This window comes from Molossus molossus, unplaced genomic scaffold (genome assembly GCF_014108415.1).
Source record: "Molossus molossus isolate mMolMol1 unplaced genomic scaffold, mMolMol1.p scaffold_m16_p_22, whole genome shotgun sequence".
NCBI lineage: Eukaryota > Metazoa > Chordata > Mammalia > Chiroptera > Molossidae > Molossus > Molossus molossus.
The window spans coordinates 385,015-409,979 of NW_023425358.1; the positions used below are offsets into that span (position 1 = coordinate 385,015).

A 24,965-nucleotide genomic window follows, 5' to 3' on the forward strand; every position below is an offset into this window, starting at 1 on the left:
AGGTCAAGGGCCTTACCCAAGGTCACACAGCTCACGCATGGCAGCGGAGGAGAGAAGCCTGGGCGTCTGGGGCGCCCACGAGCCTTGCGCACCCTCGCGGGCTCCCGTGGCGGACCTTCAGGACTGCCTTCCCCACAGACAGCCTCGCTGTGGTCAGAGCCGTGGGGAGGCCCCGCGGGGCGAGGCTGCACCGCCCTGACTCAACCAGACGGTGCGGTCATAAACAGATCTCAAGTTCAAATCCAGCTTCAATCCCCCATTAATTGTGACCCTCAGCAAGTCACTTAGCATCTGGTCTGAAGTTCATTCATTCGTTCATTTATTCAATCAGCAAACGCGTGTCTGAGGTGCCACATTTCTAGGTGGGAATAGGAACAGCATCGTTGTGTGCAGAACCAGGGAGACGCGCACGAGCCACAGCAAGGGCTTGCACCCCCTGACTCCGGAGCAGAAGGACGCACCTGGCCCAGGAGCCGTATCAGCCTCTAGAGAAGCTGGGTCGTGGCAGGGCCGAGTGCAGAGAAGAATCATGTAAACATGCGTGAAATATTGATGTCATCGAGCCCTGTGCACCTGTGGAGGCGGGAATGTGAGGAAATCCTCAGGGCTTTAAAAGTGAATTCCTTTTACCTCCTCGGGACAGAACAAGGGGGAGATGACCGCGGTGTACTCTGGGGCGTCTGGGACTGTGAGAGGCACAGGCTGCTCCAGGCGGGACCCCAGGCTCCGGGTGCAGCGTGGGCTCCTCCTCAGCCACCCGAGGACGCGGAGTGAGTGAGGACGCAGTGATGAGTGTGAGCTCGAGACAAGGGCTCTGAAGGTAGAGAATGTGTTTGGGGGCGAATTTGACTTTGGGAGATCAAGGAAAGGCTTCCTGGAGGGGGTGATTTTTAAACCGAGGCCTGAAGGGTTACCAGACGTGAACAGGTCAGAGTTGGGGAGATGTCTGTGGAGGTCCAGCTGACGAGTATTTAAACGGTAACTGCTGTTGTCGGTGGACGTAGTCAGACAGTACATGAATGAAAATGTCATTTCCTGAAAAAGGCCAACTTGTGAGATGGCTGAAAGGGTTGGGGTGGGGCTGGGGAGTTTTTGGCACCTGAACAGAACACACAGATGTGACTCAGGCACAGACAAAGCAGAGAAAATGGGGTGAGACGGGTGTGGACAGTGGGCAGAGGGCGGGCCTCTCAGGGCCTGGTGGGCTGTTCTAGGGATTTTGGTCTCGATCGTTAAAATGGGAAAGAATCGCAGGGTTTTCAGCAGCAGCTCACATGATCATGTCCGAGATTTCAGAGCTGACCCCTGCTGCTGTGTAGAGAACAGAGAGGCCCATTCTGGTCCAGAAGTTAGTGGGAACTTGGGCGAGGGTTCAGGTTCGATGAGACTCGGGAGCACGGACTGAAGGTCCTAGGGCCACACGGCCTGCGGTCATGGTGCCAGAGGGTAATCTGGGCCCCACCTCCAGGCTGCTCACTGCAGCTGTCGGAAGCAGCAGAGGACGCCATGCTCACGCCCCGGGGTGAGTGTTTTCCAGGATCACAGGCCAACTAGTGCAGATCTCTGCCAGGCATCCAGCTGCGCGGTGTCCACTTTCCAAATAACTGGGGGGCCCATGTCCACGCCCCAGAGTCCCTAGCCTCCCCCCCCCTTACCTGTGTCTTCCTTGCAACAGCTGTTTCAAGCCTGGCACCTTGGTTGCTGACCCGGGACCTTGAACACAGCTAGTGGGAGGCAGAGGCCAGGAGAGAGCTGCCCTGAGGGTGGTGGCAAGTGGTGACAGGTCATGAGGGGGAGGACACGCTGTGGAAAGGGGGCAGATTGACTCGTGAAAGCACAGGGAGGACGGCAGGCAGGTGGCCCCAGATTTCCATGCTCCCACCGCATGAGCCCACTGCGGCACCCCGTAACTGCTGGCCTCGTGCCGACACACTGGGTTCCCGTGAGGTGCTCACACGGCCTGCGAGGACGGTGGAACGTGTCATTTCCCTGTAGAGAACTTGTGAAATAATGCTTTCCAATGCACAATTAAATGTCCCAATTGTTACTACTTAAAGGAGAAACTATTGTTACTTTGTATCTCCTTGGGGTGTGTTGGGCAAATGATACTTCCTGTGCGGGTGCACATGTGTTCCATGTCAGTCACGGTTCCTGCCTCTCACGTCCGGCCGGGCACTGTCATCAGCGCATTCTTCTCAGAGCCTTGGACTCAGCAGTGAGGAGGAGCGCGCGTTTGTGTTAAATACTGTGATCCCAGTTAAGCAGCACATTGGCCTTGTTCTGAATCCTTTATTCTCCATTTACCAGTTCTGTTATTAGGGTAAATGATTAAGTTATGTGGACCTCTGTGTCCTCACAAATAAAGTGGGGTGGCCGCGAGATGTGTGTGCATGAGCTCTAGCCCCCGGCACGGAGCCTGCGTGGGCGCGGTGGGCACCGGGTGTGCTGGAGCCGCTTGCCCAGGTAGCGAGAGCCCACTGTGCGACATGTCTCTTCCGGGCTCTGTTCGGTGACTTCAGGTCTGTAGCTTAAACTCAGCCTTGGGGAAACTGTTTACACCACAGATATTGTCAACTGCTGCAGATCACGGCCTTCCATCCTAGAGAGGCAGTTTTTAGACATTGTCCAGCTTGCCAGGCAGGCACCGGTCACTGTCGTCCCTACACTCGCCCTGTCGGCGTGCACTGCGGTCTGAGCGCTCCCTGCTCTGCCCCAGCCCTTCTGCATCGGGGGACTTGCTACACACAGAGCCGGGCCCTTCTCCCAGAGTTCGTGTTTCCGTCAGTCTGAAATGGACCTGAGCCTGTGTTTCTGCGGTTGATACTGCTGGCCCAGGAGCCAGACCGTGAGGCCTGGGTCTCCTCTGAATGAGAAACTGAAGTTTACGAGGCAAGCCCTCTGTAGGGCCCGGAGAGATCTCGTCTTCTGTCTCAGACAACAGTATTAGAAATTAAATTAACAAACACTTGTATCACACTTTGCATGTGCACCATCTGATTCGATCTCCTGAAGAACCCTCTGAGGTGACCTTACTATCTTAACCCCGCTTTCCAGATGAGGGAAACGAAAGCTCGGAGGGTCAGGGAACTCCCCACCGTGAACAGCTCCTACGCAGAGAAGCCAGGTGGCTGGTCCTCTCACTCTGACTCACGGTGCAGCTTGCACCAAGGTCAAAGGCAAGCGGAGGCTGAAACCCAGCCTGTCCTCTGCGTGCTCGGGGCGCGCTCCTTGGGTGAAGTCCAGCAGTGCTGGTGTCCGAATCCACACCTCCCCTCCCTTCGCGGCCACTGCTGGGGCCACCAGGACACCTGGTAGAAAGGCAGAGGTTGGGAGAGCCGGGTACGGAGAGAGGCCAAGGGAAGCCGTTCCCCGGCCTGCAGTCGGGCCTCCTCAAGTGGACGTGGGGAGAGGCCTGCTAACAGCTGCTCCCGCAGGAAGCTTGGGGGCAGCTGTCAGTGGGGCAGAGCGAGGGGATTGGCTGGAGGCAGAGCTGCACATGTCCTGCCCACCCTGGCACGGCTGGTGCCCAGTGGGTGGGGCCCTTAGCCTGTGCCCCAGGCACCTGCTGTGTTTCCTTCCCCTCCCAATGCCTTTCAGCAACTCTGGCACGGATGATAGCTGCCAAGCCGCTTTGTCGAATCTGATGAGTTCATTAATTTCTTGGAGGCTAATGGAAGGATAAATGAGAAATTTATTTTCTGGTTGGAGTTTCAGGGCTAATTAGTCTCTTTGCTGTGCTCCCCAAGGTGGAGGATGGATGGATTGCTCAGGCTGTTGGGTCTGGTTCTGGGTAAATCATTTTATCCCTGGGTTCTGTGGGCACTTAACTTTTAAAAAATATGTTATTATTGCTTTTAGAGAGAGAGAAAGGGAGAGAGAGATAGAAACATCAATGTGAAAGAGAAACATCCATCAGCCGCGTCCTGCATGCCCCCTACTTGGGACTGAGCCCACAACCTGGGCATGGGCCCTGACTGGGAATCGAACTGGCAACCTCTTGGTGCGTGGGCTGACGCTCAACCACTGAGCCACACCAGCCAGGCTGTGGGGACCTATCTTGTGGCTGAGGTAAGACCAGGTATTCAGGGGCTGGGGCAGGCCGTTCGTGAGGACTGGGTCTCCTGAGAACAGCGAAGGGGAAGTGGGCTGAGGTCTTGCTGGCCCTGTCTGTGTGAAATGCATGTTTAGGATGATAGGGCCCTAAGAAGTCCAGTCCTGTCCCAGCGTCCGAGTGCTGACATCCGTCCAATTGCTGTGTCCTTCCATCCAGATCTGGCCCTTGTCACCCAGGAGACCATCAGGGCCCGCCCTGGCCCTTCTGCCGAGTCTGGCTCCCTGGAGAGCGGTCGCTCCGCTGTCTTGTGGAGCGTCGAGCCCAGCAGAGCTCAGTGCCAGGGGTCTTGCTGGGTGGCCGGGGTCCTTCTGGTGCTGCTCTGGTTATTCAGACCTGTTGAGCAGAGGGGCCTGTTCGTGTCCCCGCCCACGAGAAACAGCAGAGAGGGGACGACCTTGGAATTAGGAGTCAGCCAAGCCTGTGCCCACTAGGTGACCTCGAACAAGCCAGCAAACTCCCTGAGCCTCAGTTTCCTCCAGGATAGTGGGAGCGTTCAGAGATGACTGGACTCGGACACGTCCCGCGCCACAGGTGTCCAGTAACCAGCCACCGTTTCTCCTGTCACTTGAAAGTCTAGCAGCTCACCCCTCACCCCCCACCCTGTCCCCTGCAGAGGGAGGAGCTGGGGAAGCTCGGCCATCACCCGGCCTGACTGGTCTCTTTTGGGGACAGGGAGCTCTCCAAAGAGCCAGAGGAGGGCTCGCCCGCCTCCCTCCCTCCCTGCCCACAGCAGCATCCTGCCCGTATGAAGTGAGGCCTCCTTCTGCTTGAGGACCAGCCCCTGCGGAGGTGCCGGGTGCGAGCGTAAATAGGCCGGTGGGGAGAGAGATGCGTGAGCAGCTATGCAGGAGGACATCGGAGGAGCCAGGCAGCGTGGCCACCAAGGCCCCTGGGGAAGAGCCCGTGACAGGAAGGGCACGGGGCTGACGCTCAGGCCTCTCGCCCGGTGGGCTGGTGACCTCAGGAAGGTTGGGTGGCCTCTTTCAGTTTGCTGTCGTTTCCTTGTCTATAACGTAGGGCTTCCTGTGCAGAGATGCTCGAGACACTGCTTGTGAAGGAAAAGTGAGCATGAGCCGTGCAGGACGGTCAGCCTTCCCCAGGTGACATCCTCGCAGAGGCTGGGGAGGGCTTTTGGCCATCTCCCCTCTTGCAAATGCAAGTATCCCCTATAGAGACCATCAGGCTCCTGCCTGAAACTGGAGGCCTGTAAGAGGGCGGGGAGATGATTCCTGCTCGTTAGCCCTGACCCCTTGGGGTGGAGGTGGGGACCGAGGCTGAGACCCATCTCCACAGATGTTGAAGCTGTCACGGGAGGGACTCAGAGCCCAGCTCTGGTGACTAACGCCACATGGCACCGTGGAAATGGCAGGGTCCCGGGACAGCTGCTGCTGGGGCCTGGCAGGGCCTGCAAGGCAGATGTGTGCGTTTCGCTGGGATTGTAGCCGGCTGCCCGCTGCCTCCAGGATGCTCACTCCAGCACGTGGCATCTTGGGGGGTGTGCCAGGGCTGCAGCTCCCAGAGATACAGCGGTAACCGCACACGCTCACGCAGTCCCCAAACAGGCTTCTACTGCGGAAACAAACCACCTAAAATCCAAAGCTGTTGAGTTTAGGTCTTAGTGACTTTCTAGACTGGAGAACTAAGTTGTGGGGTTTTCCCCCTAGAAGTTAAGACAATGGGGAAGAGAAAAGAATGTTGAATTTATGGATGTCAGATTAGATACGTTCTCACTACCACCCAATGGAGTTTCTCGCACTGGTCCCATTGACACGTGAGGAAACATGCTCAGAGAGGTTCAGTCACTTTTCTGAGGTTACACAGCTGAGATCCACGCTCCTGGGGCAGCGGAACACCGTGCATCAAAGCGGCACACCCATGATCTCGGCAGGCTCTGACCAGGAGACAGCGAACATCACGACCGCCATCTGCAGGCAGAGAAACTGGACTCAGAGAGATTGAAGCAACTTGCCTACGGTCTCACAGCCAGCAGGCAGTCCACCAGGGCACATCCTGGGCCTTCTCTTCTGGTTTGTCCGTCCCCTGGCCCGGTCAGCAGCGTTTGCCAGCCCTGGCACGCAGTCCCCTCCCGTGGCCGTTCTGATTCTCGCTCAGACGGGCCGGATGGCTGAAGGCGGGGAAGGAACAGCTGGGCTCACCTGCCCGCGGAGAGTGTGGGCCGCGCCGGCCCTTCCCTTTCGTGGCAGCTTCTGAACTCCGTTCCCTTCCTGCTTTGCTTCCCACTTCCTTCCTCCGCCTCTCCGAAGTCTCTGGCCTTTCTGCTCTTCCTCCCACAGGTCCTCTCCGACCCCGGCCCAGGGACGGTCCCCGCCCAGTGCAGCCCTTGCTCTCGGGCCGCAGCAGTCCCGCTCTGTGGCCTGCCTGCAGCCCAGCTCCCTGGCCCCAGCTGCCCCATTTCTCCCCAGTCCTCTCTCCTTGGTCTCCTCAGATTGGCCAGTGGCATGTAGCGGACGGCCTCAGCATGGACAGCCGCCTCTACGCCTCCAACATATCCAACAGTCTCTTCAACACCACGCTGGTCGTCACCACCATCCTGGTAAGCAGGGCGCCCCCAGGCCTCCCAGCTGCAGCCCCAGGGGCCTCCTCCAACTCCAGGCTGCTTGTAGGCTTCCCAGTGGACAGAGGAAGGGACTCTGCCCCCAGCACCGAGGTCAGCCACGGCCCTGTAATGAACTCAAGCTGCTGCTTCACAGGGAAGTGCTGCTGGCTGAGTTCCAAAGCAGCGGGGGGGGGGGGGGGGGATGGGAGCACCACGGCGTGGAGGCCCCTCCCGGGCAGTGGGAGGACAGCCCAGAGAAGGGGCCTTGGGACACAGGTGGGAGAAGCCCCCCAGGTTGGCCCTTCTCCTGCATAAGAGCCTCCGTTGCTTGGTGCCCAGGGTATGGAGAATGCCCCGCAGTGGACACTGAGTTCCAGTGCATTTCCAGGCCTGTTTCTTCATGGTCAGCGTCTGAGAAGGAAATTTACAATCACTGGGCCAGGGACCATCTTCCTTTCCTATCGGATTCAGTTTCTTCCGGAATTTACCAAGCCCTCCCCCCGTGTCCCGGCACCGTGCTCACTCCTGAACAGGGAAGATGCGTAAGACGCGGTCTTTGTCCTCGGAGAGTGTGCAGTTTAGTGGGCGGCATCAGTCAGCCTCATTCACGGCCAAGGTCTTCTTCTTCTTCCCCCTGAAAACATCAGGTTTGAAAAGATTTGTCCATTAAACCAACTGCATGTGTTAGGCAGTGGTTACTGTTCCCCCACCCCCCTGCAGCTTTAATCAGGAGCATATTTTCCTGCCCGGCACAGCATCTTATCAACAGCAGGGCGTCCGTGCTGCCACCCTGATCCAATCCCAGCCCGAAGCAGAGACAGGGTGGATCGGCCTTGGCTGAACGTGCCTGGTCTGCAGAGGCACCTGTCCCGTTAGGCCTTTTGAGATGATGAAGTAGTGCAGGGACCTCCCACCAACGTCGTGGGCTGCTGGGGCCCGGCCCTGGACTGGGCTGGCTGATGGACTGACTGTGAGCAGAGTGGGACAGAGCCAGGAAGGAGGTGCACACAGCTCCTCCTGGGAGAAAGGGCCCGCCCCTCGGGGGTCCGCAACGCCCTGAGAGCAGAGAAGATGGGACAGGAGCTGAGCTCCAAAGCGCAGGGAGAGAGTGGGAGGGAGCCTGGGTCAGGAGGGTTGTCAGGTGCCACAGGGAGGGAGCCTGGGTCAGGAGGGTTGTCAGGTGCCGCAGGGAGGGAGCCTGGGTCAGGAGGGTTGTCAGGTGCCACAGGGAGGGAGCCTGGGTCTGGAGGGTTGTCAGGTGCCGCAGGGAGGGAGCCTGGGTCAGGAGGGTTGTCAGGTGCCGCAGGGAGAGAGCGGGAGGGAGCCTGGGTCAGGAGGCTTGTCAGGTGCCGCAGGGAGGGAGCCTGGGTCAGGAGGGTTGTCAGGTGCCGCAGGGAGGGAGCCTGGGTCAGGAGGGTTGTCAGGTGCCGCAGTGCTGGGAGTGCAGGTCTCCCAGGCACTGGGCAGTGGGGGGAGGAGCTATAAGCCCAGAAGAGTGGCTGGGCCCATGCTGCTTAGGAACGGGCACGCCAGGCTGCCGAGTTCCCTTTTACTTGGTAGGAGACAGGGGTCACTGACTATTTGTCACTGTTCTGGGTGCTCAGGAACAGGCAGACCTGGGGGGAGGGAGCTGGGGCCTGAGGACACAGGTGGCATGAGCAGCCTGCTGGTCAGAACCTCACTGAGGGGGACCTGACAGCATGCGGCCACCTGGGAAGAACTATGCCGCGAGGGGGCACTGTCGGGCAGAGGGCAGCGAGCTGTCCAGCTCCCAGTCACCTCCCATCTCAGCTCCCACTGGAGCCTGTTGGCCGGCCGATGCGGAAGGTCAGCAGGATGACCCGAGGGGAGCCGGCTGAGCAACAGTGAGCGGCCCCCAGCCCGTGGGGAGGGGTCACACAGCGCGCCGGCCTTCCCGCTGTCTCCTCTCCCTCCCAAGCTGTTTGCAGATCCCTGCTCTGGCTCAGCCCGTCCTCTGGCCCTTGGGGGAACCCCCACCGCCTGCACTGTGGTCCTGAAACCGGAGCTGTCCCATTATGTTCTTGCTCACAACCCTCGGCGCCGCCCAGGGCCCACACCCCTGAGCTCAGAGGACAAATCCCGCAGTCAGCCCGGCCTGCTGTACCTGCTCCTCTCCAGACTGGGGTCTGGCAGCACCGTCCCCCATGTCCTCGGGTCCCGTGCCACCCCCTGCTCCCGCACATGCCTTTCCCGCTGCCTGGGACACCCTTTCCCCTAAGTCCACTTCCAGCTGGAAATGCCCATGCACCCGCAAAGCGGCCCCTCCCTCCCCTGACTCCTGCCCTCCCCGCCCAGCTCCGTACACGCGTGTCCGTGGCAGCCCCTACCCACCCAGCTCCGTTCACCCGTGTCCGTGGCAGCCCCTCCCCGCCCAGCTCCGTACACGCGTGTCTGTGGCAGCCCCTCCCTGCCCAGCTCCGTACACGCGTGTCTGTGGCAGCCTTCCTGTCAGAGGCTGTCTGTGGCTCTGCTTCTCCTGGAATGTGACCTCCTCAGAGGCAGGGCTGCCTGGCATAAAGTGGACTCTGTTGAAATTTGGACAAAGAAATTCTTCCCTGCAGGGTAGGGGATGTCCCTTAAAGGCCATTAGTGTTTAGGAAAAAGATGGGAACTTCCTGCCTCTCCAGGTCTAGACTTGGACGGTGCTGAGCGGGTTGACACACACCCACAGTGACAGAGGCCAGAGGGTCATGTTTCTGAACCAGAAACGCTGACCTGACTGTGTACATGCATGTGCACACACACATGCACGGTTGTTTGCATGTACACGTGTGTTCATGTGGGGTGACATGTCATAACATGGTAAGTATAATTCAAACAGCATCTTTCCTTGTGCACGTGTGTCTGAGATGGTTGATACATGTCAGTCACTCTTCCCAGAAACAGTTATCTCGATCCAGCCCCTGGTGACCACTGGGGGCTGTTCTCGCTGATGGTCATCCTGCCTGATTCACCCCTCAGCACGCCCTGTATCCCACTGTCTCCCCCTGCTGGCGGGGGCATCCGGGACGTGCGCACCCCTCTGGCGGCTGCCAGCAGGGACACAGAAAGGGCAGGCTCCTCTGGGTGCCGGCCCTGCGTCTCACCCGGGGACGTCTGCTTGCGATGCCGCCTGTCTTTCTCCTGACACTGGCCAGGAACGGGCTCCGGCTCCAGCCGGCCCCCCACCTTCGCCTCTCCCAAGGTGCCCGTGAGCCCCGCTCTTCCTGACGTCCGGCTTTCCCGCACCTCTTTCCTTTGAGACTGGCTCGCGGTCCACTCGCTGAGAACACGTCAGCGGGTTTCAGATCGACCTGGGGCTAGCGGGTCCCTGGGGAGAATGCTTCCGTGACATTCCTTGGGATGACAGAAGGTGCCAGGATGCTGCTATTCCAGGATGAAGCCCCAGCCAAGCCCTGTCCCTGAGGCCAATCCACTGCTTCCCACGGGAGCAGCCCACGGTGCCGGGTCCTGGGGCCGCTGGTACCAGGGCAGGGAGCTGGGCAGTGCCGGGCCCGCTTGGTCCCGCCGGGAGCGGGCTCAGGGGGCTGGAGGGCGGCTGTCCGGCTCTGGCTGGAGCACAGGCGTCCTCAGAGGTGAACAGGCACCAGAGCAGGAGACAGGACCCCGAGGACAGACAGGGGCTGTTTATACAGAAGGGGGCAGAGGGGCGGAGGGCAGCTGGGCCTCGAATCACCCACGCAGCACTGGACCGTCCGTGCGTCAGGCTCGGAGCTTCCTCTTCCTGACGCAGGCTCTGCCTTCCCCTCTTCCCCGTGGCTCACACGCTGCTCTCCACCCTCACGCCCTCGGGTCTGTCTGGTTCTCTGTGCCTCAGTCCAGGTGTCCCTTCCAGTGTGAGCTCAGCGCCGACGCCTCAGCACCCATCTTCCTTCTGCCTCTGACCTGCGGCACCTGGGCCATCGCTCGCTCCCCCTGTCCCCCTGCGCAGTTCTACTGAACCTTCCACTCTCATGCTTCCCACTCTGCCTCCTCCCACACCGCTCCGGGCCAGCACAGGTCCCTTACTCCGCTCTGTCCACATCCACGCTCTCCCCCTGACCTCCAGGCCCATGCCCCTTGACCCTCTCTCCTCCCAGCTGACCCGTGACCGTGCTGCGCCAACTGGCACACCTTCTTCTTCTCAAATCTCCCCTTTTGGAAGGGTTCTTCCCTTTCTTTCTGCAAAGAGACTTGGTCCCTCCATCCCAAGACGCTGTCCCCACCGTCTTCCACCCACCTAATGTAGGGGCATCAGCCCTGGGTTTGCTGGACCCCTGGGGAGCCCCAATCCTGCTGTTTGCTGACGAAGAACTGACGTCAGCGAGAGACGTCGCAGGGTGGACGGTCAGTCTGCCTGGCTCCTTCAAACGGGGCTCCGCCTCACCCCCATACATCTGTTCACACCCCAGTCCTGGTGGGCGCTGCCACCCCACCGAATCTGCCTTGAGAGGAGGCAGCGACAGGTGACCCGGCGGCCTTTGGAGCCTGCTCACGTCGGTGTGGGACGGCTCGGTCTGGACCTCTGGAGCCTGCTCACGTCGGTGTGGGACGGCTCGGTCTGGGCCTCTGGAGCCTGCTCACGTGGGTGTGGGACGGCTCGGTCTGGGCCTCTGGAGCCTGCTCACGTGGGTGTGGGACGGCTCGGTCTGGACCTCTGGAGCCTGCTCACGTGGGTGTGGGACGGCTCGGTCTGGACCTCTGGAGCCTGCTCACGTGGGTGTGGGACGGCTCGGTCTGGACCTCTGGAGCCTGCTCACGTGGGTGTGGGACGGCTCGGTCTGGGCCTCTGGAGCCTGCTCACGTGGGTGTGGGACGGCTCGGTCTGGACCTCTGGAGCCTGCTCACGTGGGTGTGGGACGGCTCGGTCTGGACCTCTGGAGCCTGCTCACGTGGGTGTGGGACGGCTCGGTCTGGACCTCTGGAGCCTGCTCACGTGGGTGTGGGACGGCTCGGTCTGGACCTCTGGAGCCTGCTCACGTGGGTGTGGGACGGCTCGGTCTGGACCTCTGGAGCCTGCTCACGTGGGTGTGGGACGGCTCGGTCTGGACCTCTGGAGCCTGCTCACGTGGGTGTGGGACGGCTCGGTCTGGACCTTTGGAGCCTGCTCACGTGGGTGTGGGACGGCTCGGTCTGGACCTCTGGAGCCTGCTCACGTGGGTGTGGGACGGCTCGGTCTGGACCTCTGGAGCCTGCTCACGTGGGTGTGGGACGGCTCGGTCTGGACCTCTGGAGCCTGCTCACGTGGGTGTGGGACGGCTCGGTCTGGACCTCTGGAGCCTGCTCACGTGGGTGTGGGACGGCTCGGTCTGGACCTTGGAGCCTGCTCACGTGGGTGTGGGACGGCTCGGTCTGGACCTCTGGAGCCTGCTCACGTGGGTGTGGGACGGCTCGGTCTGGACCTCTGGAGCCTGCTCACGTCGGTGTGGGACGGCTCGGTCTGGACCTTTGGAGCCTGCTCATGTGGGTGTGGGACGGCTCGGTCTGGACCTTTGGAGCCTGCTCACGTGGGTGTGGGACGGCTCGGTCTGGACCTTCCCCTCCGGACTGTCGAGACCTCGCGCTTCTGTCTTTAGCTTCCCTGGACATGCCTGCTGTCTTCTTTGGGGCGGATCTTTGAGTTCCTAAGATCGGGGTCTCCCCAAGGGCCTCTTCCCTCTCTGTTCTTCCCCAGTTCTCGGCCTCAATGGCCTCAGATATTCCAGACCTCGGCCGGTGCGGTCCCCAGCCGCCTCCCGCCCTCTGCACCCAGCCGTGCCCTCGCTCTCGTCCTGGGGATCCAGCCAGTTCTCCCTGGGTCACCCACCTGCACCTCAGGTTCAGCGTGTTCCAGAGCTTCCCTTCCAAACCCGCTCCTTCAGACGCTCAGCGGGCGCCGTCCTCAGCCAGTCTGGGTGCCGAGGGTCAGCGCCATGCCCAGCTGTCACCCAGCCGGGTCTGTCCTTCCTGCCTGAGCCTCACTATAGCTGGGCCTCAGCCTCTCGCGTCAGGGGTCGTCCTCACCCGACACTCCCTCCCTTGCTACCTAATCTTCTTTACTCTCATCCTTAAGTCTTTAAAACTGCTCATGCCGTCCTCCTCCATGTGTGACTTTTGCCCCTTCGCCCTGGCACCAAGGCCCACACTGGTCCTAACTCGGCTCTCAGTCCACTGGCCCCACCCCTCCACACCGCACGCTCCGCGCTGCAGGAGTCCTGTTTCTGGGACAGCCCGTGCTCCAGCTCGCTCCGGTTCTGCCCGACCACGCCGCCCCCACCTGTGGTGCCTCCGCCGCCCCTTCCTCCTGCCCTCTCCTGCCCAGCTCAGACCCACCCGTCCATGCAGACCCCGCACATTGCGGCAGGCCCGTGCCCTTCACGCCCGGCTGCAGTGCTCAGCCCTGCTCCTGCCCACCTGTGTTCCCAGCATCCTGCGCCTCGCGATGGCGCTCAGTGGATTACACGAACAAACAAAGAAGGGGTGGGGTGGGGTGGGGTCAGGTGATGACCTTCGACAAGGGAGAGGGCCTTCACCTGACTGCGGCGGGCTCCTTTGTCCCAGTAAGAGCAGCCCCTTCAGAGCCTGAGCCGGAGGAGGGGAGCTACGCCCCACCCCCACTGTAGCCCATTGCCTGGGCCACTTCCCCTTCTGCCCCGGTTCCCCCTGACCTCCTGTGTATGGGTTCCCATCGTGTGCGGAGACCCCGGGCTGAGACAAGGATGACAACAGCCCGGTTTTGTTGCAGGAAAACCCGTACTTAATGCTGAAGGGGAACCACCAGGAGATGGAAGGCAATGACCGCTACGAGGGCTTCTGTGTGGACATGCTGGAGGAGCTGGCGGAGATCCTGCGGTTCAGCTACCGGATCCGCCTGGTCGGGGACGGCGTGTACGGCGTCCCCGAGGCCAACGGCACCTGGACGGGCATGGTCGGCGAGCTGATCGCCAGGGTAAGGCGGCGGGGGTTTGGGCCTGGGCGTGGCTGGGAGGCAGCGGGAAGGACCTGAGTCGGTTCTGTGTGCTACGGCCCTTCGGCCCTTCGTGAGTTCAGTCAGGTCTTCACTGGCCTCCACCCGTCTGTCCGTAGCGCAGATCTGGACTGAGCTGCACTGGGAGCATCACAGTCAGTGTTTGACGCCGCGATGCTCCCCCAGGCAGCCCCTGTCACGGGCGAGGGAGGCGTTGACCCACTCATGTGAATCAGAGGGTGTTTAGATAAGCCGGGTGCTGAGTTTGCTCTGGTGTTTGGTTGCTCATCAGTGCCCCTGGCAGGGCTGGGACAAGCCTGGAGAAGGGAAACCCGACATCAGCGGACTTGGACCCTGACAGGTGCTCTCAGGGAAACACAGTTAAACCACAGGGGGAAGGACCCACTGTCGGAGGCTGGTCCCAGTTGCAGTCGCTGTCACCTCTTGCACCACTTTCTGATGGGCCTTCACAGGCCCACGGCCAATGTGCACGGGGACAGGCGTAGATTCTCAGTGGATGTGGGTTAACGTTCAGGTGAGCCCTGGCCAGTTCGGCTCAGCGGTTAGAGCATCGGCCCGCAGACTGGGGAGTCCCAGGTTCGATTCCCTCTAAGGGCACCAGCCTCGGTTGCAGTTTGTCCCTGGCCCCAGGTGGGGCTGTACAGGTGGCAGACAATCGATGTGTCTCTGTTGCCTCAATGCTTCTCTCTCTCTCTCTTCCTTCCTCTCTCCTTCCTGCTTTACCTGAAGATAAATGCAAAAATGTCCTCAAGTGAGGATTAAAAAAATTATAAATAAAATTTAGGTGAGCATCATAGAATATCCGTGTCTGTTAAGTTAGAGCAAGGATATAGAAAGTTCTTCCAGCCCTTAGCCAGGTGGCTCTGTTGGGTGGTGCATCATCTACACCAAAAGGTTTCGGGTTCAATTCCCCGTCAGGGCACATACCAAGGGTGTGGGTTCAATCCCCAGTCGGGCCATGTGCAGGAGGCAGCTAATCGATGTTTCTCTCTCACATCGATGTTTCTCTGTCTTCTCTCTCTCTTTTCCTCTTTCTAAAGTCAATAAAAAATAAAATTAAAACAAAAAAGTTCTTTCAGGGGGAAATCTCTTGTTTTCTTGGTACATACAATTAACATCTGTAAAAATTAATTTAGTCATTATTAATTCATGACCCATATTTTTAAAACTGAGTTTTTACGGTGAGGATAGGTGATGAGCACCCCCAGGGAGGAGAGCACAGACGTGGTTCTGCGGGTGATCCCAAACCAACCCTGCGCCTGTCTGCGCTTCCCAGGACAGAGGGCGCCCTGCGAGGCCCTGCAGCCCCAGCGAGGCCTGTACAGCCCCTGCAAGGCCTGTGCAGCCCCAGCGAGGCCCTGAAGCCCCAGCGAGGCCCTGCAGCCCCAGTGAGGCCCTGTGCAGCCCCAGCGAGGCCTGTGCAACCCTAGTGAGGCCCCTGTGCAGCCCCAGCGAGGCCCTGCAGCCCCTGTGAGGCCCTGCAGCCCCAGCGAGGCCCCTGTGCAGCCCCAGTGAGGCCCCTGTGCAGCCCCAGCGAGGCCTGTGCAACCCTAGTGAGGCCCCTGTGCAGCCCCAGCGAGGCCCTGCAGCCCCAGCGAGGCCCTGCAGCCTCAGTGAGGCCCTGCAGCCTCAGTGAGGCCCTGCAGCCCCTGCGAGGCCTGTGCAGCCCCAGCGAGGCCTGTGCAGCCCCTGCGAGGCCTGTGCAGCCCCTGCAAGGCCTGTGCAGCTCGCTTTACAGAACTATCTCTGCTCCTCCATAAACATATCTCTTAGCTACTTGTCATCCCCACTTTAAACACGGGCCACCTGGAGCTCGGGGAGCTGGAATGACTTGTCTGAACCTACAAAGTGAGCATGAGACTGGGCTGGAATTGAACCCAGATCTGCCAGCGTGGAGCCAGGCTCCTCCCTACAGCCTCGGCGGGACTGAGGCCGCCAGAAAGGTGCGCACACACCCAGGCTGTTCTGCCCCCTCCTTTTCTCCTCCTTCACACTCTGCCTCCCGCCTTCCCTGGCTGCTTTCTGCACTTCCTTCTCATTACCTATCTAGCTGGTATGATGTCAACCCTTTACCTGCACCGAACTTGGAATCTCAGATGCGCCTCTACAATCCTCGTCTTCGGAGTCTGGAGTATCAGTATTAGTCGGGTACTAGATAAGCCACTACCCTCGCAAAGCATCCTGACCGTCCCTGCAGGCTGGGCGTGGGGATGGACTGGAGCTGGGAGCAGGGTGCGCGGGGCCCGTCTGGCGGGATGGACGCCTTTCCAGGGGCCCGGCGGGCAAACGGCAAGGCTTGTCCAGAGCAGTGAGCAGCCCCTGCCCTGGAGCCCAGAGCCCAGCGGCAGCTGGCTCAGCGGTGTGGCTGCCGACCCCTGGCTTCGGCAGGGAAGCACTTGCTGCTTTCGGTGCAGTTCCAGACCTCCTGGAGCCGCTGAGTGCGGGGTCCCGGCGTGGGGGTGCAGCCCAGCGGTGTGAACAGAGCTGAAGCTCCAGGCTTCCCCTCCCTCCCACGGGTGTGCCCAGTCGCCCGAGCCCTTTCCTGCAGCCCTTCGCTGTCTGGTGACCGGCAAGGCGACACCGGGACGTCAGCGTCAGCACACAGCCCCTGTGACCCGTGACCTGGATGGGCAAGGGGAGGAGGAGTCCGGGGCCAAGGACGGCAGCCACACACTGAATGACCTGGGCAGCCAGTCGGGAACCTTACCATCCCCCCCAGACCAGCTTTTAAGCCAAAACGCTGCTTTGATCTCATAAAAACCTAACTACATAGTTAATTAAATCCATTCATTTAATACATATTGATTGATTGCCGACCGTGATTCTAAGCACTGGAGACAGACAGGGAACCATAGAAACATGGACCCGCCCTGTGAACCTTGCAGTGAGAGACAGATGTTAGCAAAGATGTAACGTCTGATTCTAGGCCCAGGACTGCGAGAGCCTCTGGAGGGTCCGTCTGGGGAGGGGGGGGGGGGGCTGGCCCGGGGAAGTGATGTCCCAGCTGACTCCGAAGGCCAGTTCCCGCGGCCAGCGGTCCGAGTGCTCAGGCAGGAGTGGGTGACACTGCGCCCAGCTTCCCCAGGTCCGAGGTTTTGATATGTCTGTCAAGATGCTCCCCCAGGGTGACCGTCGCCCCAAGTCCTGGACCCCTCCTGTGACCCCTTCTCCAACCTGCATGAGAGCATTTCAGAGGCTGAAACAGGGAGCCTTGGGATGACCCCTGGGAGAGACCTCAGAACCCCTCACTGCCCCCAGATCTGCCCTCGCACAGACGAGGAAATGCAGGCTCAGCAGGCTGTCTCCGAGATCACACTGCTGGTCAGTCCGCGCCCCATGGAGCCTCCACCCGACGCCAGTGCTTGCGGTCTGAGGGGTCTGAGGGAGCAGAGCCTTCAGGGCGGTCAGACCTGCGCTAACGCTCCCGTCCACCCGCTCACACCTGTGTTTGGGGGAATTTATTTCACCCTTTCTGTTCCTTCCCCAAGGCTTCCGTGTTCTTCTGGAAAGAGCGCCTGCAAGGATGTAAGATGTCACACGCGTGTGCGCACACGTGTGCTCAGGCAGAGCGCCGTCCTGGGCGGGCTGCCCGAGGACCGCGGAGCAAGGAGCTGTGGGAGGGGAGGGAGAGAGGTCCGGCAGCAGAAGCGAGGGCGGCCGGGCGGGCAGGAGGGCCTCAGGCACGGCCACTAGGCCCGCACAGCTGGCTGTCAGTCTGCAGAGCAGCCCCAGCACACTGCTGCCGCACTCACCAGCCCGGGGGAGTTTACCTTCAGGAAGTCCGTCTCTCCTGGGCCGAAATGAAGTTCACGCCACAGGACCCTCTGGCCACCTTCGGAGCAGCCAGACCTCAAGGCGGTAGGAGCACCCGGCAGTACCAGCCGCCTCAGGAGCGTGGCCAGGGAGTGGGTGTGAGGGGCGCACCCCTCCCTGCAGCCTGGCCTGCAGGGGAGCCAGTGTGCGCCTGGTTACCTGGCCACCCCCACGTCTCAGCAGCCTAAGGAAGCCTCCGGCCGAGGATGGGGCGCTCGGAGCAGTGGCAGGTGGCCGCATGGAGGGTCGGAGGAGCAGACAGGGAGCCAGGCCAGACAGGAGGTCAACACCATGATGACATGGCCCAGCCACCAAGGCGTCCTGTTCATAAAGCCATCTCAAGCGTCTTCCTCCCCAGGGTGATCAGAACATGAGGTCCCGAGGTGAGCCTCGGGTTCAGGGCTTTGTCCGCCATCCTGGGAGCCCCAGAGGGGACGTGGGAACCCAGGGCGGGGGCAGCGGATGGAGCTCAGTTAGGGTCAGAGCCACCGCCGCAGCTTCAGATCACGGTCTTCTCCCAACCCCCTGGGCCTCCAGAAGCAACCTGGGACATCTGTTAGACGGCCCACTTCTTGGGAATTATTTCCACCCTTCCCACCGAGTGCCAGCTCAGTAGGGGGAGAGCCGTCTGCAGAGCAAATGAGAATGTATTCATTCAGGCACCTGAACCCTGAGAGACTGTGCTGCTTTACACCGAAGACACGCAGTAGGGCTGCTTCCGGAGGGCGGGAAAGGGAGCTGTGGAAAGTGGTCTCCTGGTATCGGCTCAGAGTGTTCTGGTCCTGACCGCCCCACATGGCCGAGGTGGAGCACAGCCCGCAGGCTCACCAGCACCGGCTCCAGTCGGTCAGGAGCGCCTCCCAGAGCTCCAGCCCAGCATGCAGTGCCAACCTCTGCCTGGGTCCCCAAAACATGTTCACGCTCACTGTCCAGCTTTAGTAGTTCAGCTCCTGCTTATTCCCAAGCTTGAGTCTCTGATGTAGGTGACCTGGGTGCTTGCCCTCCCCACGTCCCCAGGAGTGAGGATCCTGTCCCGAACCTGAAGCCAGGCCCTCCTAAAGGTGCTGGTGTGTCTTCTGCCCTCAGCCCGTGTGACCTGCCCCTGGATGCACCGATTCAGCATCAGTGTGGCTTCAGGTTGATAAGATACAACTGTCATTGCACCGAGCTCACATTCCATACACACAGGACCTCCAAGTCCCGTCATGCAGGTTGTCGGACCAGAGGGGAGCTGGCCTGAAAGGACCTTCGCGCTGCTCGCCAAGCACGGGCTCTGTGCGGCTGCAGCCACCTGTCGACCGTCTTCCTGCAGAGGTGCCTTCAGTTTGCCGAGCCATGTGCCCACTGAATGTCCTGGCAGGGCTGATTTTATAATCCTATAATGGCCCCAACTATGCTCTGAATGAGGCCCAGTGTAAAAATTAATGAGACCATAACACGTAATATATGCAAAATGGAGTCGTTTATAAAAGTTTATGAGAACACAGCGAATAAAGAACTAGTCCAGTTGCAGGGAGTCGGCGCAGATTTAGAGCAAAGCTAATGATACTAATAACTATCATTATGGAGGGTCTGCTACATGCCAGGTGTTCGTCAAGCACCATTTCTTCCCCAACAACAATCTCACGAGATAAACATTGTTATTCACGTTTTATAATAAAGGAGCTGAGGTGAACTTCAGCTTCACAGAGAGGCTAGCTTGGGGTCACACCTAACAAGTGATGGTCTGAAATTCAAAGCCATGGTCGTTCTAATGCACTGGGGTGCCTCCCAGGGAACGGATGGCAAGTGGCCTCGCTGGACAGGAGTTTGATGAGCCCCGAGGGGGAGAGTTACGGGCGAAGTGTGTGGACAGACACGGTCTGAATGACACGAAGGGTCTCAGGTCGTGCGCCGTGCAACGTGGCCAAGGCATAGGTGGAAGCAAAGTCGGGAGCTTGATGGGAGGCTGACCAGGCGGCACAGGCCAGGTTGTGAAGATCACTAAAAGGGGTTTGGACTGTATTTTATTTTATTTTATCATTATTATTATTTTTTAATTTGGGTGGTGTTTTTTTAACTTATCTCTATTTTTGAATTTATTACAGATGTTCCTCCTTTTTTCCCCCATTGACCCCTCCTCCCCACTCCTGACCCCTCCTGCCTTCCCCACACTATTGTCTGTGTGCACTGGGTATGCACATATGCATAGAAGTTCTTTGGTTTATCTCTTCCTGTCCCCCTCCCCCTTCCCTTTCAGATTCATCAGTCGAACAACCAATTTGTATATATATTTTTTTATCCTCACCTGAGGATATCTTTCCATTTTTTGTTCAAATAGAGTGGGAGGGAGGGAGAGGGAGAGAGAGAGAGAGAGAGAGAGAGAGAGACATCGACGTGAAAGGGACACATCGAGTGGCTGTCTCCTGCACGAACCAACCAGGGCTGGGGACAAACTGCAACTGAGGTACATGCGCTTAGCTTAGTTGGAACTAAACCCGGGTGTCTCTGGACCGCAGGCCGATGCTCTAACTGCTGAGTCAAACCGGCCAAGGCCAATTTTTATATCTTAATTCCTCCATCTTTTTTGCCCATCCACCCAACCCCTTTCCATCTGGCAACCAACTAAAAGTTTTCTGTGTCTATGAGTCTATTTCTGTTCTGCTTGTACATTTTGTTTGTAGATTCAATTGTTGATAGATATGTATTTATTGCCATTTTATTGTACATATTTTTGTTGTTCTTCTTCTTCAAGAAAACCCATCAGCATTTCACATAATTTTGGTTTGGTGGTGATGAACTCCTTTAGCCTTTTCTTGTCTGGGAATCTCTTTATATGGCCATCGATTCTAAATGACAGATTTGCAGGACAGAGTAATCTTGGTTGTAGGTCATTGCTTTTCATCACTCTGAATATTTCTTGTCACTCCCTTCTGGCCTGCAAAGTTTCTTTCAAGAAATCAGCTGACAGTCTTATGGGAGCTCCCTTGTAGGTAACTAACGGTTTTTCTCTTGCTGTTTTAAAGATCCTCTCTTTATCTTTAACCTTTTGCATTTTGATGATGATGTGTCTTGGGGTGGGCCTCTTTGGTTTCATCTTGTTTGGGACTCTCTGTGCTTCCTGGACTTGTATGTCTGTTTCCTTCACCAAGTTAGGGAAATGTTCTGTCATTATTTTTTCAAACAGGTTTTCAATTTCTTGCCCGCCCTCTTCTCCTTCCGGCACCCCCAAGACGCGAATGTTGTTAGGCTTGAAGTTGTTCCAGAGACTCCTTACACTTTTTTCATTTTTTTGGATTCTTTTTTCTTTCTGTTGTTTTGATTGGGTGTTTTTTGCTTCCTTATATTCCAAACCATAGTCTGCTTCTTGGCTTCACCCACTCTACTATTGAGTTCCTGTAAATTATTTTTTATTTCAGTTACTACATCCTTCATTTCTGACTGGTCCTTTTTTATGTTTTTGAAGTGCTCCCTCTGTTCCTTGAAACTCCCACCAAGTTCCTTGAGCATTCTTATAACCAGTGTTTTGAACTCTGCATCTGTTAAATTGCTTATCTCCATTTCATTTAGGTCTTTTCCTGGAGTTTTGTTCTGTTCTTTCATTTGAGACAGGTTTCTTTGTCTCCTCGTTTTGGCAGCTTCCCTGTGATTGTTTCTATGTATTAGGTATAGTTGCTATGTCTCCTAGGCTTCCTGGGGTGGCCTATTGTAGTAGGTGTCCTGTAGGGTCCAGTGGCACAGCCTTCCTGGTCACCCCAGCTGCACCCCTCATGTAGACTGTCACCCTTCAGTTGTAATTGAGTCTTGGTTGCTTTTGGCACATCAATGGGAGGGATTTACTCAGGCTGATCAGCTGTAGGACTGGCTGTTTCCACTGACCACCAACCTCTCACTACCCTGGAGAATCAGCTGTGCAGGGCCCACCACACAGAGCAAGACTTACTTCAGCAGGGCTCTGGTACCCACTGAGTCCACGCCTGGACTTATGGAAATGGTTGGGTGGTGGTTCTTTGATGTGGTCTGAAGCTATCTACTGGGTGTGCTGGCTCTGGGGCAAGGTCAGCCTCTGCCTGTGTTCTATCCGGGGCCACCAGGCATAAGCTACAAAGTGATCTGCAGATGGTTGCCTTTTGTGCTGGGCTTGGAGGTGCCCTGGCAAAGCCAAGTTGTGAGCCAAGGCTGGCTGCTTCTAGGGGCCTGGGGCCACTTAACAAGAGGTATGGGGCTCACTGAGACCAGATGCTGTTTGTTTGAGAGAATTTAGGAAAATCTGAAGCAGGAGCCAAGACAGGCCAATCCTATGGTAAAGCCACTGGAAACAGCTTGGGTGGGCCTGAAAGTTGGCTGGGGCGGGGCCTCAGGGAATCAACAGGGCAGGGCAAACAGTGTGAGCCAGGTTGCTGGAGTAGAAGATATGGTGGCCGTCTCCCTGGCCCGTGGTTGGAAGGGCTCACCAAAGGAGCATTGGCCTCCACCAGCACATCTGTCTGGGAGAAAGCTGCCCCTCCAGCTCTCGCCCTGATGCCAAACAGCTCAGTTCTTCCCCGTATGTCTCTGGTGCCTTTTGAGCTGCCTCCCTAACTCTGGAGCCTGGAGAGTGAGAGTCTGAGAAGTCCCTTTAAGAGGAGCTGCCTGGGGCTCCAGCAGCCTCAGCCTCTCTCAGCCTCAGTTCCTGCTGGTTTTACATCCAGAACTGATGAGGATTCTCTTCCTGGCACTGGATCTCTGAGCTGGGGGCCTGGTGTGGGACGGGGACCCCTCACTCCTCAGGGAGGATCTTCTAAGCCTAGGTATTCTCCTGATTTTTATCCTCCATACATGGGTATGGGACCAGCCCGTCCACCTCTGCCCTCCTACATGTCTCCATGTGGCTTCTTTAATCTCATGATTGTAGGACTTCCATTCAGCTCAGGGCCATCTCCTTAGGGGAAGGAAGCACCTGTTAGGTGACAGGGTGGTGGCAGTGGTGGCAAGTCCATTTGTCCTCTTAGGCTTAGAGAAATAAACTCTGAATCGGAAGACAGCATCTGTCCCTGAACTTTACCTTAGTGGCCGAATCTTCCTGGGACACCCTTGCTCACCGATGAAGCATGTATTGTTACTGTCTCCGTTTTTCGTATGGACAGCTGGTGAACAAAGCAGTCAGGTAACTTGCCTAAAAGTACGTGGCTGGCGAGTGGCAACGCCGAGTCCAGAGTGTGTGCTCTGAGCCATCCGCTGCTGCGAAGCTGCTCCCCAGCTCGTCCCGGTGCCAACAGCATGCACTGGGCTCTATGTCTTTGATTCATTTATTCATTCATGTGATTGTGCCCTCATTCAGCCAATGTGTACTTGGCACCCACCTCGTGCGGGCCTAGATACATGTGGGCACACAAACAAGAGGTCCTGTCTCTTGGAGCTTGCATTCTAGATAGACAGTGAACACCTAAATAAGCAAGACGATGTCAGATGGTGCTGTTTGCGGTAAAGAAAGTAAAACAGGGTAATAAGACAGAGAGTGTCAGGGAGAAGGGTTCTTCAGATGGGCACTTGGAAGGCCACCCTGAGTGTGAGCGTGTGAAGAGCCAGCCTGTCCGAGGCCAGGGCAGGGCACTGCGGTAGGGGGAGTATAGGCAGAGACCCCAAAGGCGCACGTGAACTTGTGTCCCGACGCAGAACGCAGGCCCACACGGCCAGTGCGGTGGGGCAGCAGGACGTCGCGGCGTCCCCCATGGCCTGGTGGGCTGGGTGAGGAATCGCTGTTCTTTGCCTGGGATCCATGCGCCCTCAGGAGTCTGAGAACAGCATTAAGAGAGTTCCTAAACTTAGCGGGAACCGAACCTGGGTCTCTCTGTACCGCAGGCCGACGCTCCAACTGCTGAGCCAAACCGGCCAGGGCGAGAGTTCCTAAATTTAGAAGGGAAACATTTACATCTGTTTTCTTCTAAATCCAACCTGAAATGTACGATTTCCTTCAGTTACGAATGTGGGCAACAAACTAATTGTAGTAACCACACCTGTGTCTTTGTCACTGATGATGTCATTCGAGTATTGCTGTTACACCTGCCTCTAGCTCTTAGGTCATATATCACAAAAATGTAAGATATTTTGATAACTGTATTTCTATAGTAGAGTAATGTGACATATTACATGTTATAAACATTTTTAAGGAAGGGGCTGACACTTGTAGTGTCTCACCAGACTGCTAAAGGCATAAAAAAGATTAAGCACCAATACAAAGCAAAAGGGCATAATCGGCTTTATCTCTGAAAAGACCCCTGTGGCTGTAGCTGGAGGGGGGGCTTCCTGCGCTCCATTTGCACTATCATTGGATTCAATCCTCACAGCAATCATTTTTTTAAAAGAAGGCATTACTTTGCCCCTTTAAGAGAGGCGGAAACTGAAGCCCAGACCTCAGAGAATTTCCTCAGCTAGTAAATGGCGCAGCTGGGGTTCAAGCATGCACCTGACTCCAAAAGGCAAGAGAGACTGTGGCCAGTGGACGGGAGCCAGTGACAAGAGGTCAAAGGTAAACCATGGCTGCTTGGCCTGACCCAGCTTGGACCTGTGAATGAGCTGCCATCCCTTTCTTACCTGTTTTTAAAGCTCGTTCTCAGCTTTAATCATTACAGCAGGAACTGGGGTTTCTGCTGGGAGGTGGAGGGCGGACAGGATTGGGACGATGGTGGAGGTGGAGACACACTGGTGTAAGGGGAGCAGCTTACAGGGGCCGGAGTCGCCCAGCCGAGGCAGGAAGGGTCCTGGCAAGCCCAGCGTGACCGGGGCAGGGCTGTGTGGTCTGTCTAAGGTCAGGCTGGGGAAGGCCTCACACTTCAGGTCCCGGAAGGTGGACTTTGCAGCACAGGCCGTGAGGAGCTGCCGCCGGCCCCAGAAAGGGGGTTCTGTGCGTGGGCTCTCCAGTCCAGTGCCCCTGTGCGTGTGCCATGTGCGCTGAACGGCTCAGGCCCACGACCTCAGTCCTCGCCACAGACATGATCAAATGTTCAAAATAGTTCACAGCTTCTGGTAATCGAAATATTTAGCAATCGTTCTCCTGGGCACTCATGGGGCTGTGCCTCTAACTCCAGACTCCCATTCTGAGAGCCCACTCATCATCACAGGCCCCTCCTCCACTCATTTAAAGCCATTTCCTGATTGTCCCCTAGAACCTGTCTTCCCGTCAGTCAGTCAAGACCACTTCATGCACTGGACTAAAAACCCTGGTGTCATGCTGACTCCTGTATTTCTCTTGCAGCCTGTACCAAATCTATCTGAATAGTCTGTGGGCTCTTTTGAAAACAGGTCCAGAGAGCAGAGCAACTCATGGCCACAGGGGCCCAGAGACTGCCCAGTTCAAGGAGAGAGCGGCTAGGTGAAATAAATATTTGTTTAATAACTTTTTAAAGTAGGAACTTTAATGTTTGCTTCCTGGTTTTATTCACATAAAAATTCTTTATTTTATTTTATTTTATTTTTTCTTTACTGATGTTAGACAGAGAGAGGAAGGGAGAGATAGAAACATCTATGGGAGAGAACATCAATTGGCTGCCTCCTGC

At 57.6% G+C, this 24,965-nt stretch overlaps 1 protein-coding gene across 1 annotated transcript in view; it reads left to right on the forward strand.

The window, feature by feature from the left end:
* The window catches only part of GRIK4 (glutamate ionotropic receptor kainate type subunit 4), a 331,785-nt gene that overhangs the window by 231,396 nt on the left and 75,424 nt on the right, over nucleotides 1–24,965 (forward strand). The window contains exons 10-11 of the mRNA XM_036276444.1: nucleotides 6,561–6,668; nucleotides 13,396–13,599. Coding sequence (XP_036132337.1) covers nucleotides 6,561–6,668; nucleotides 13,396–13,599 — 312 coding nt within the window. The remainder of the gene's footprint in view (nucleotides 1–6,560; nucleotides 6,669–13,395; nucleotides 13,600–24,965) is intronic.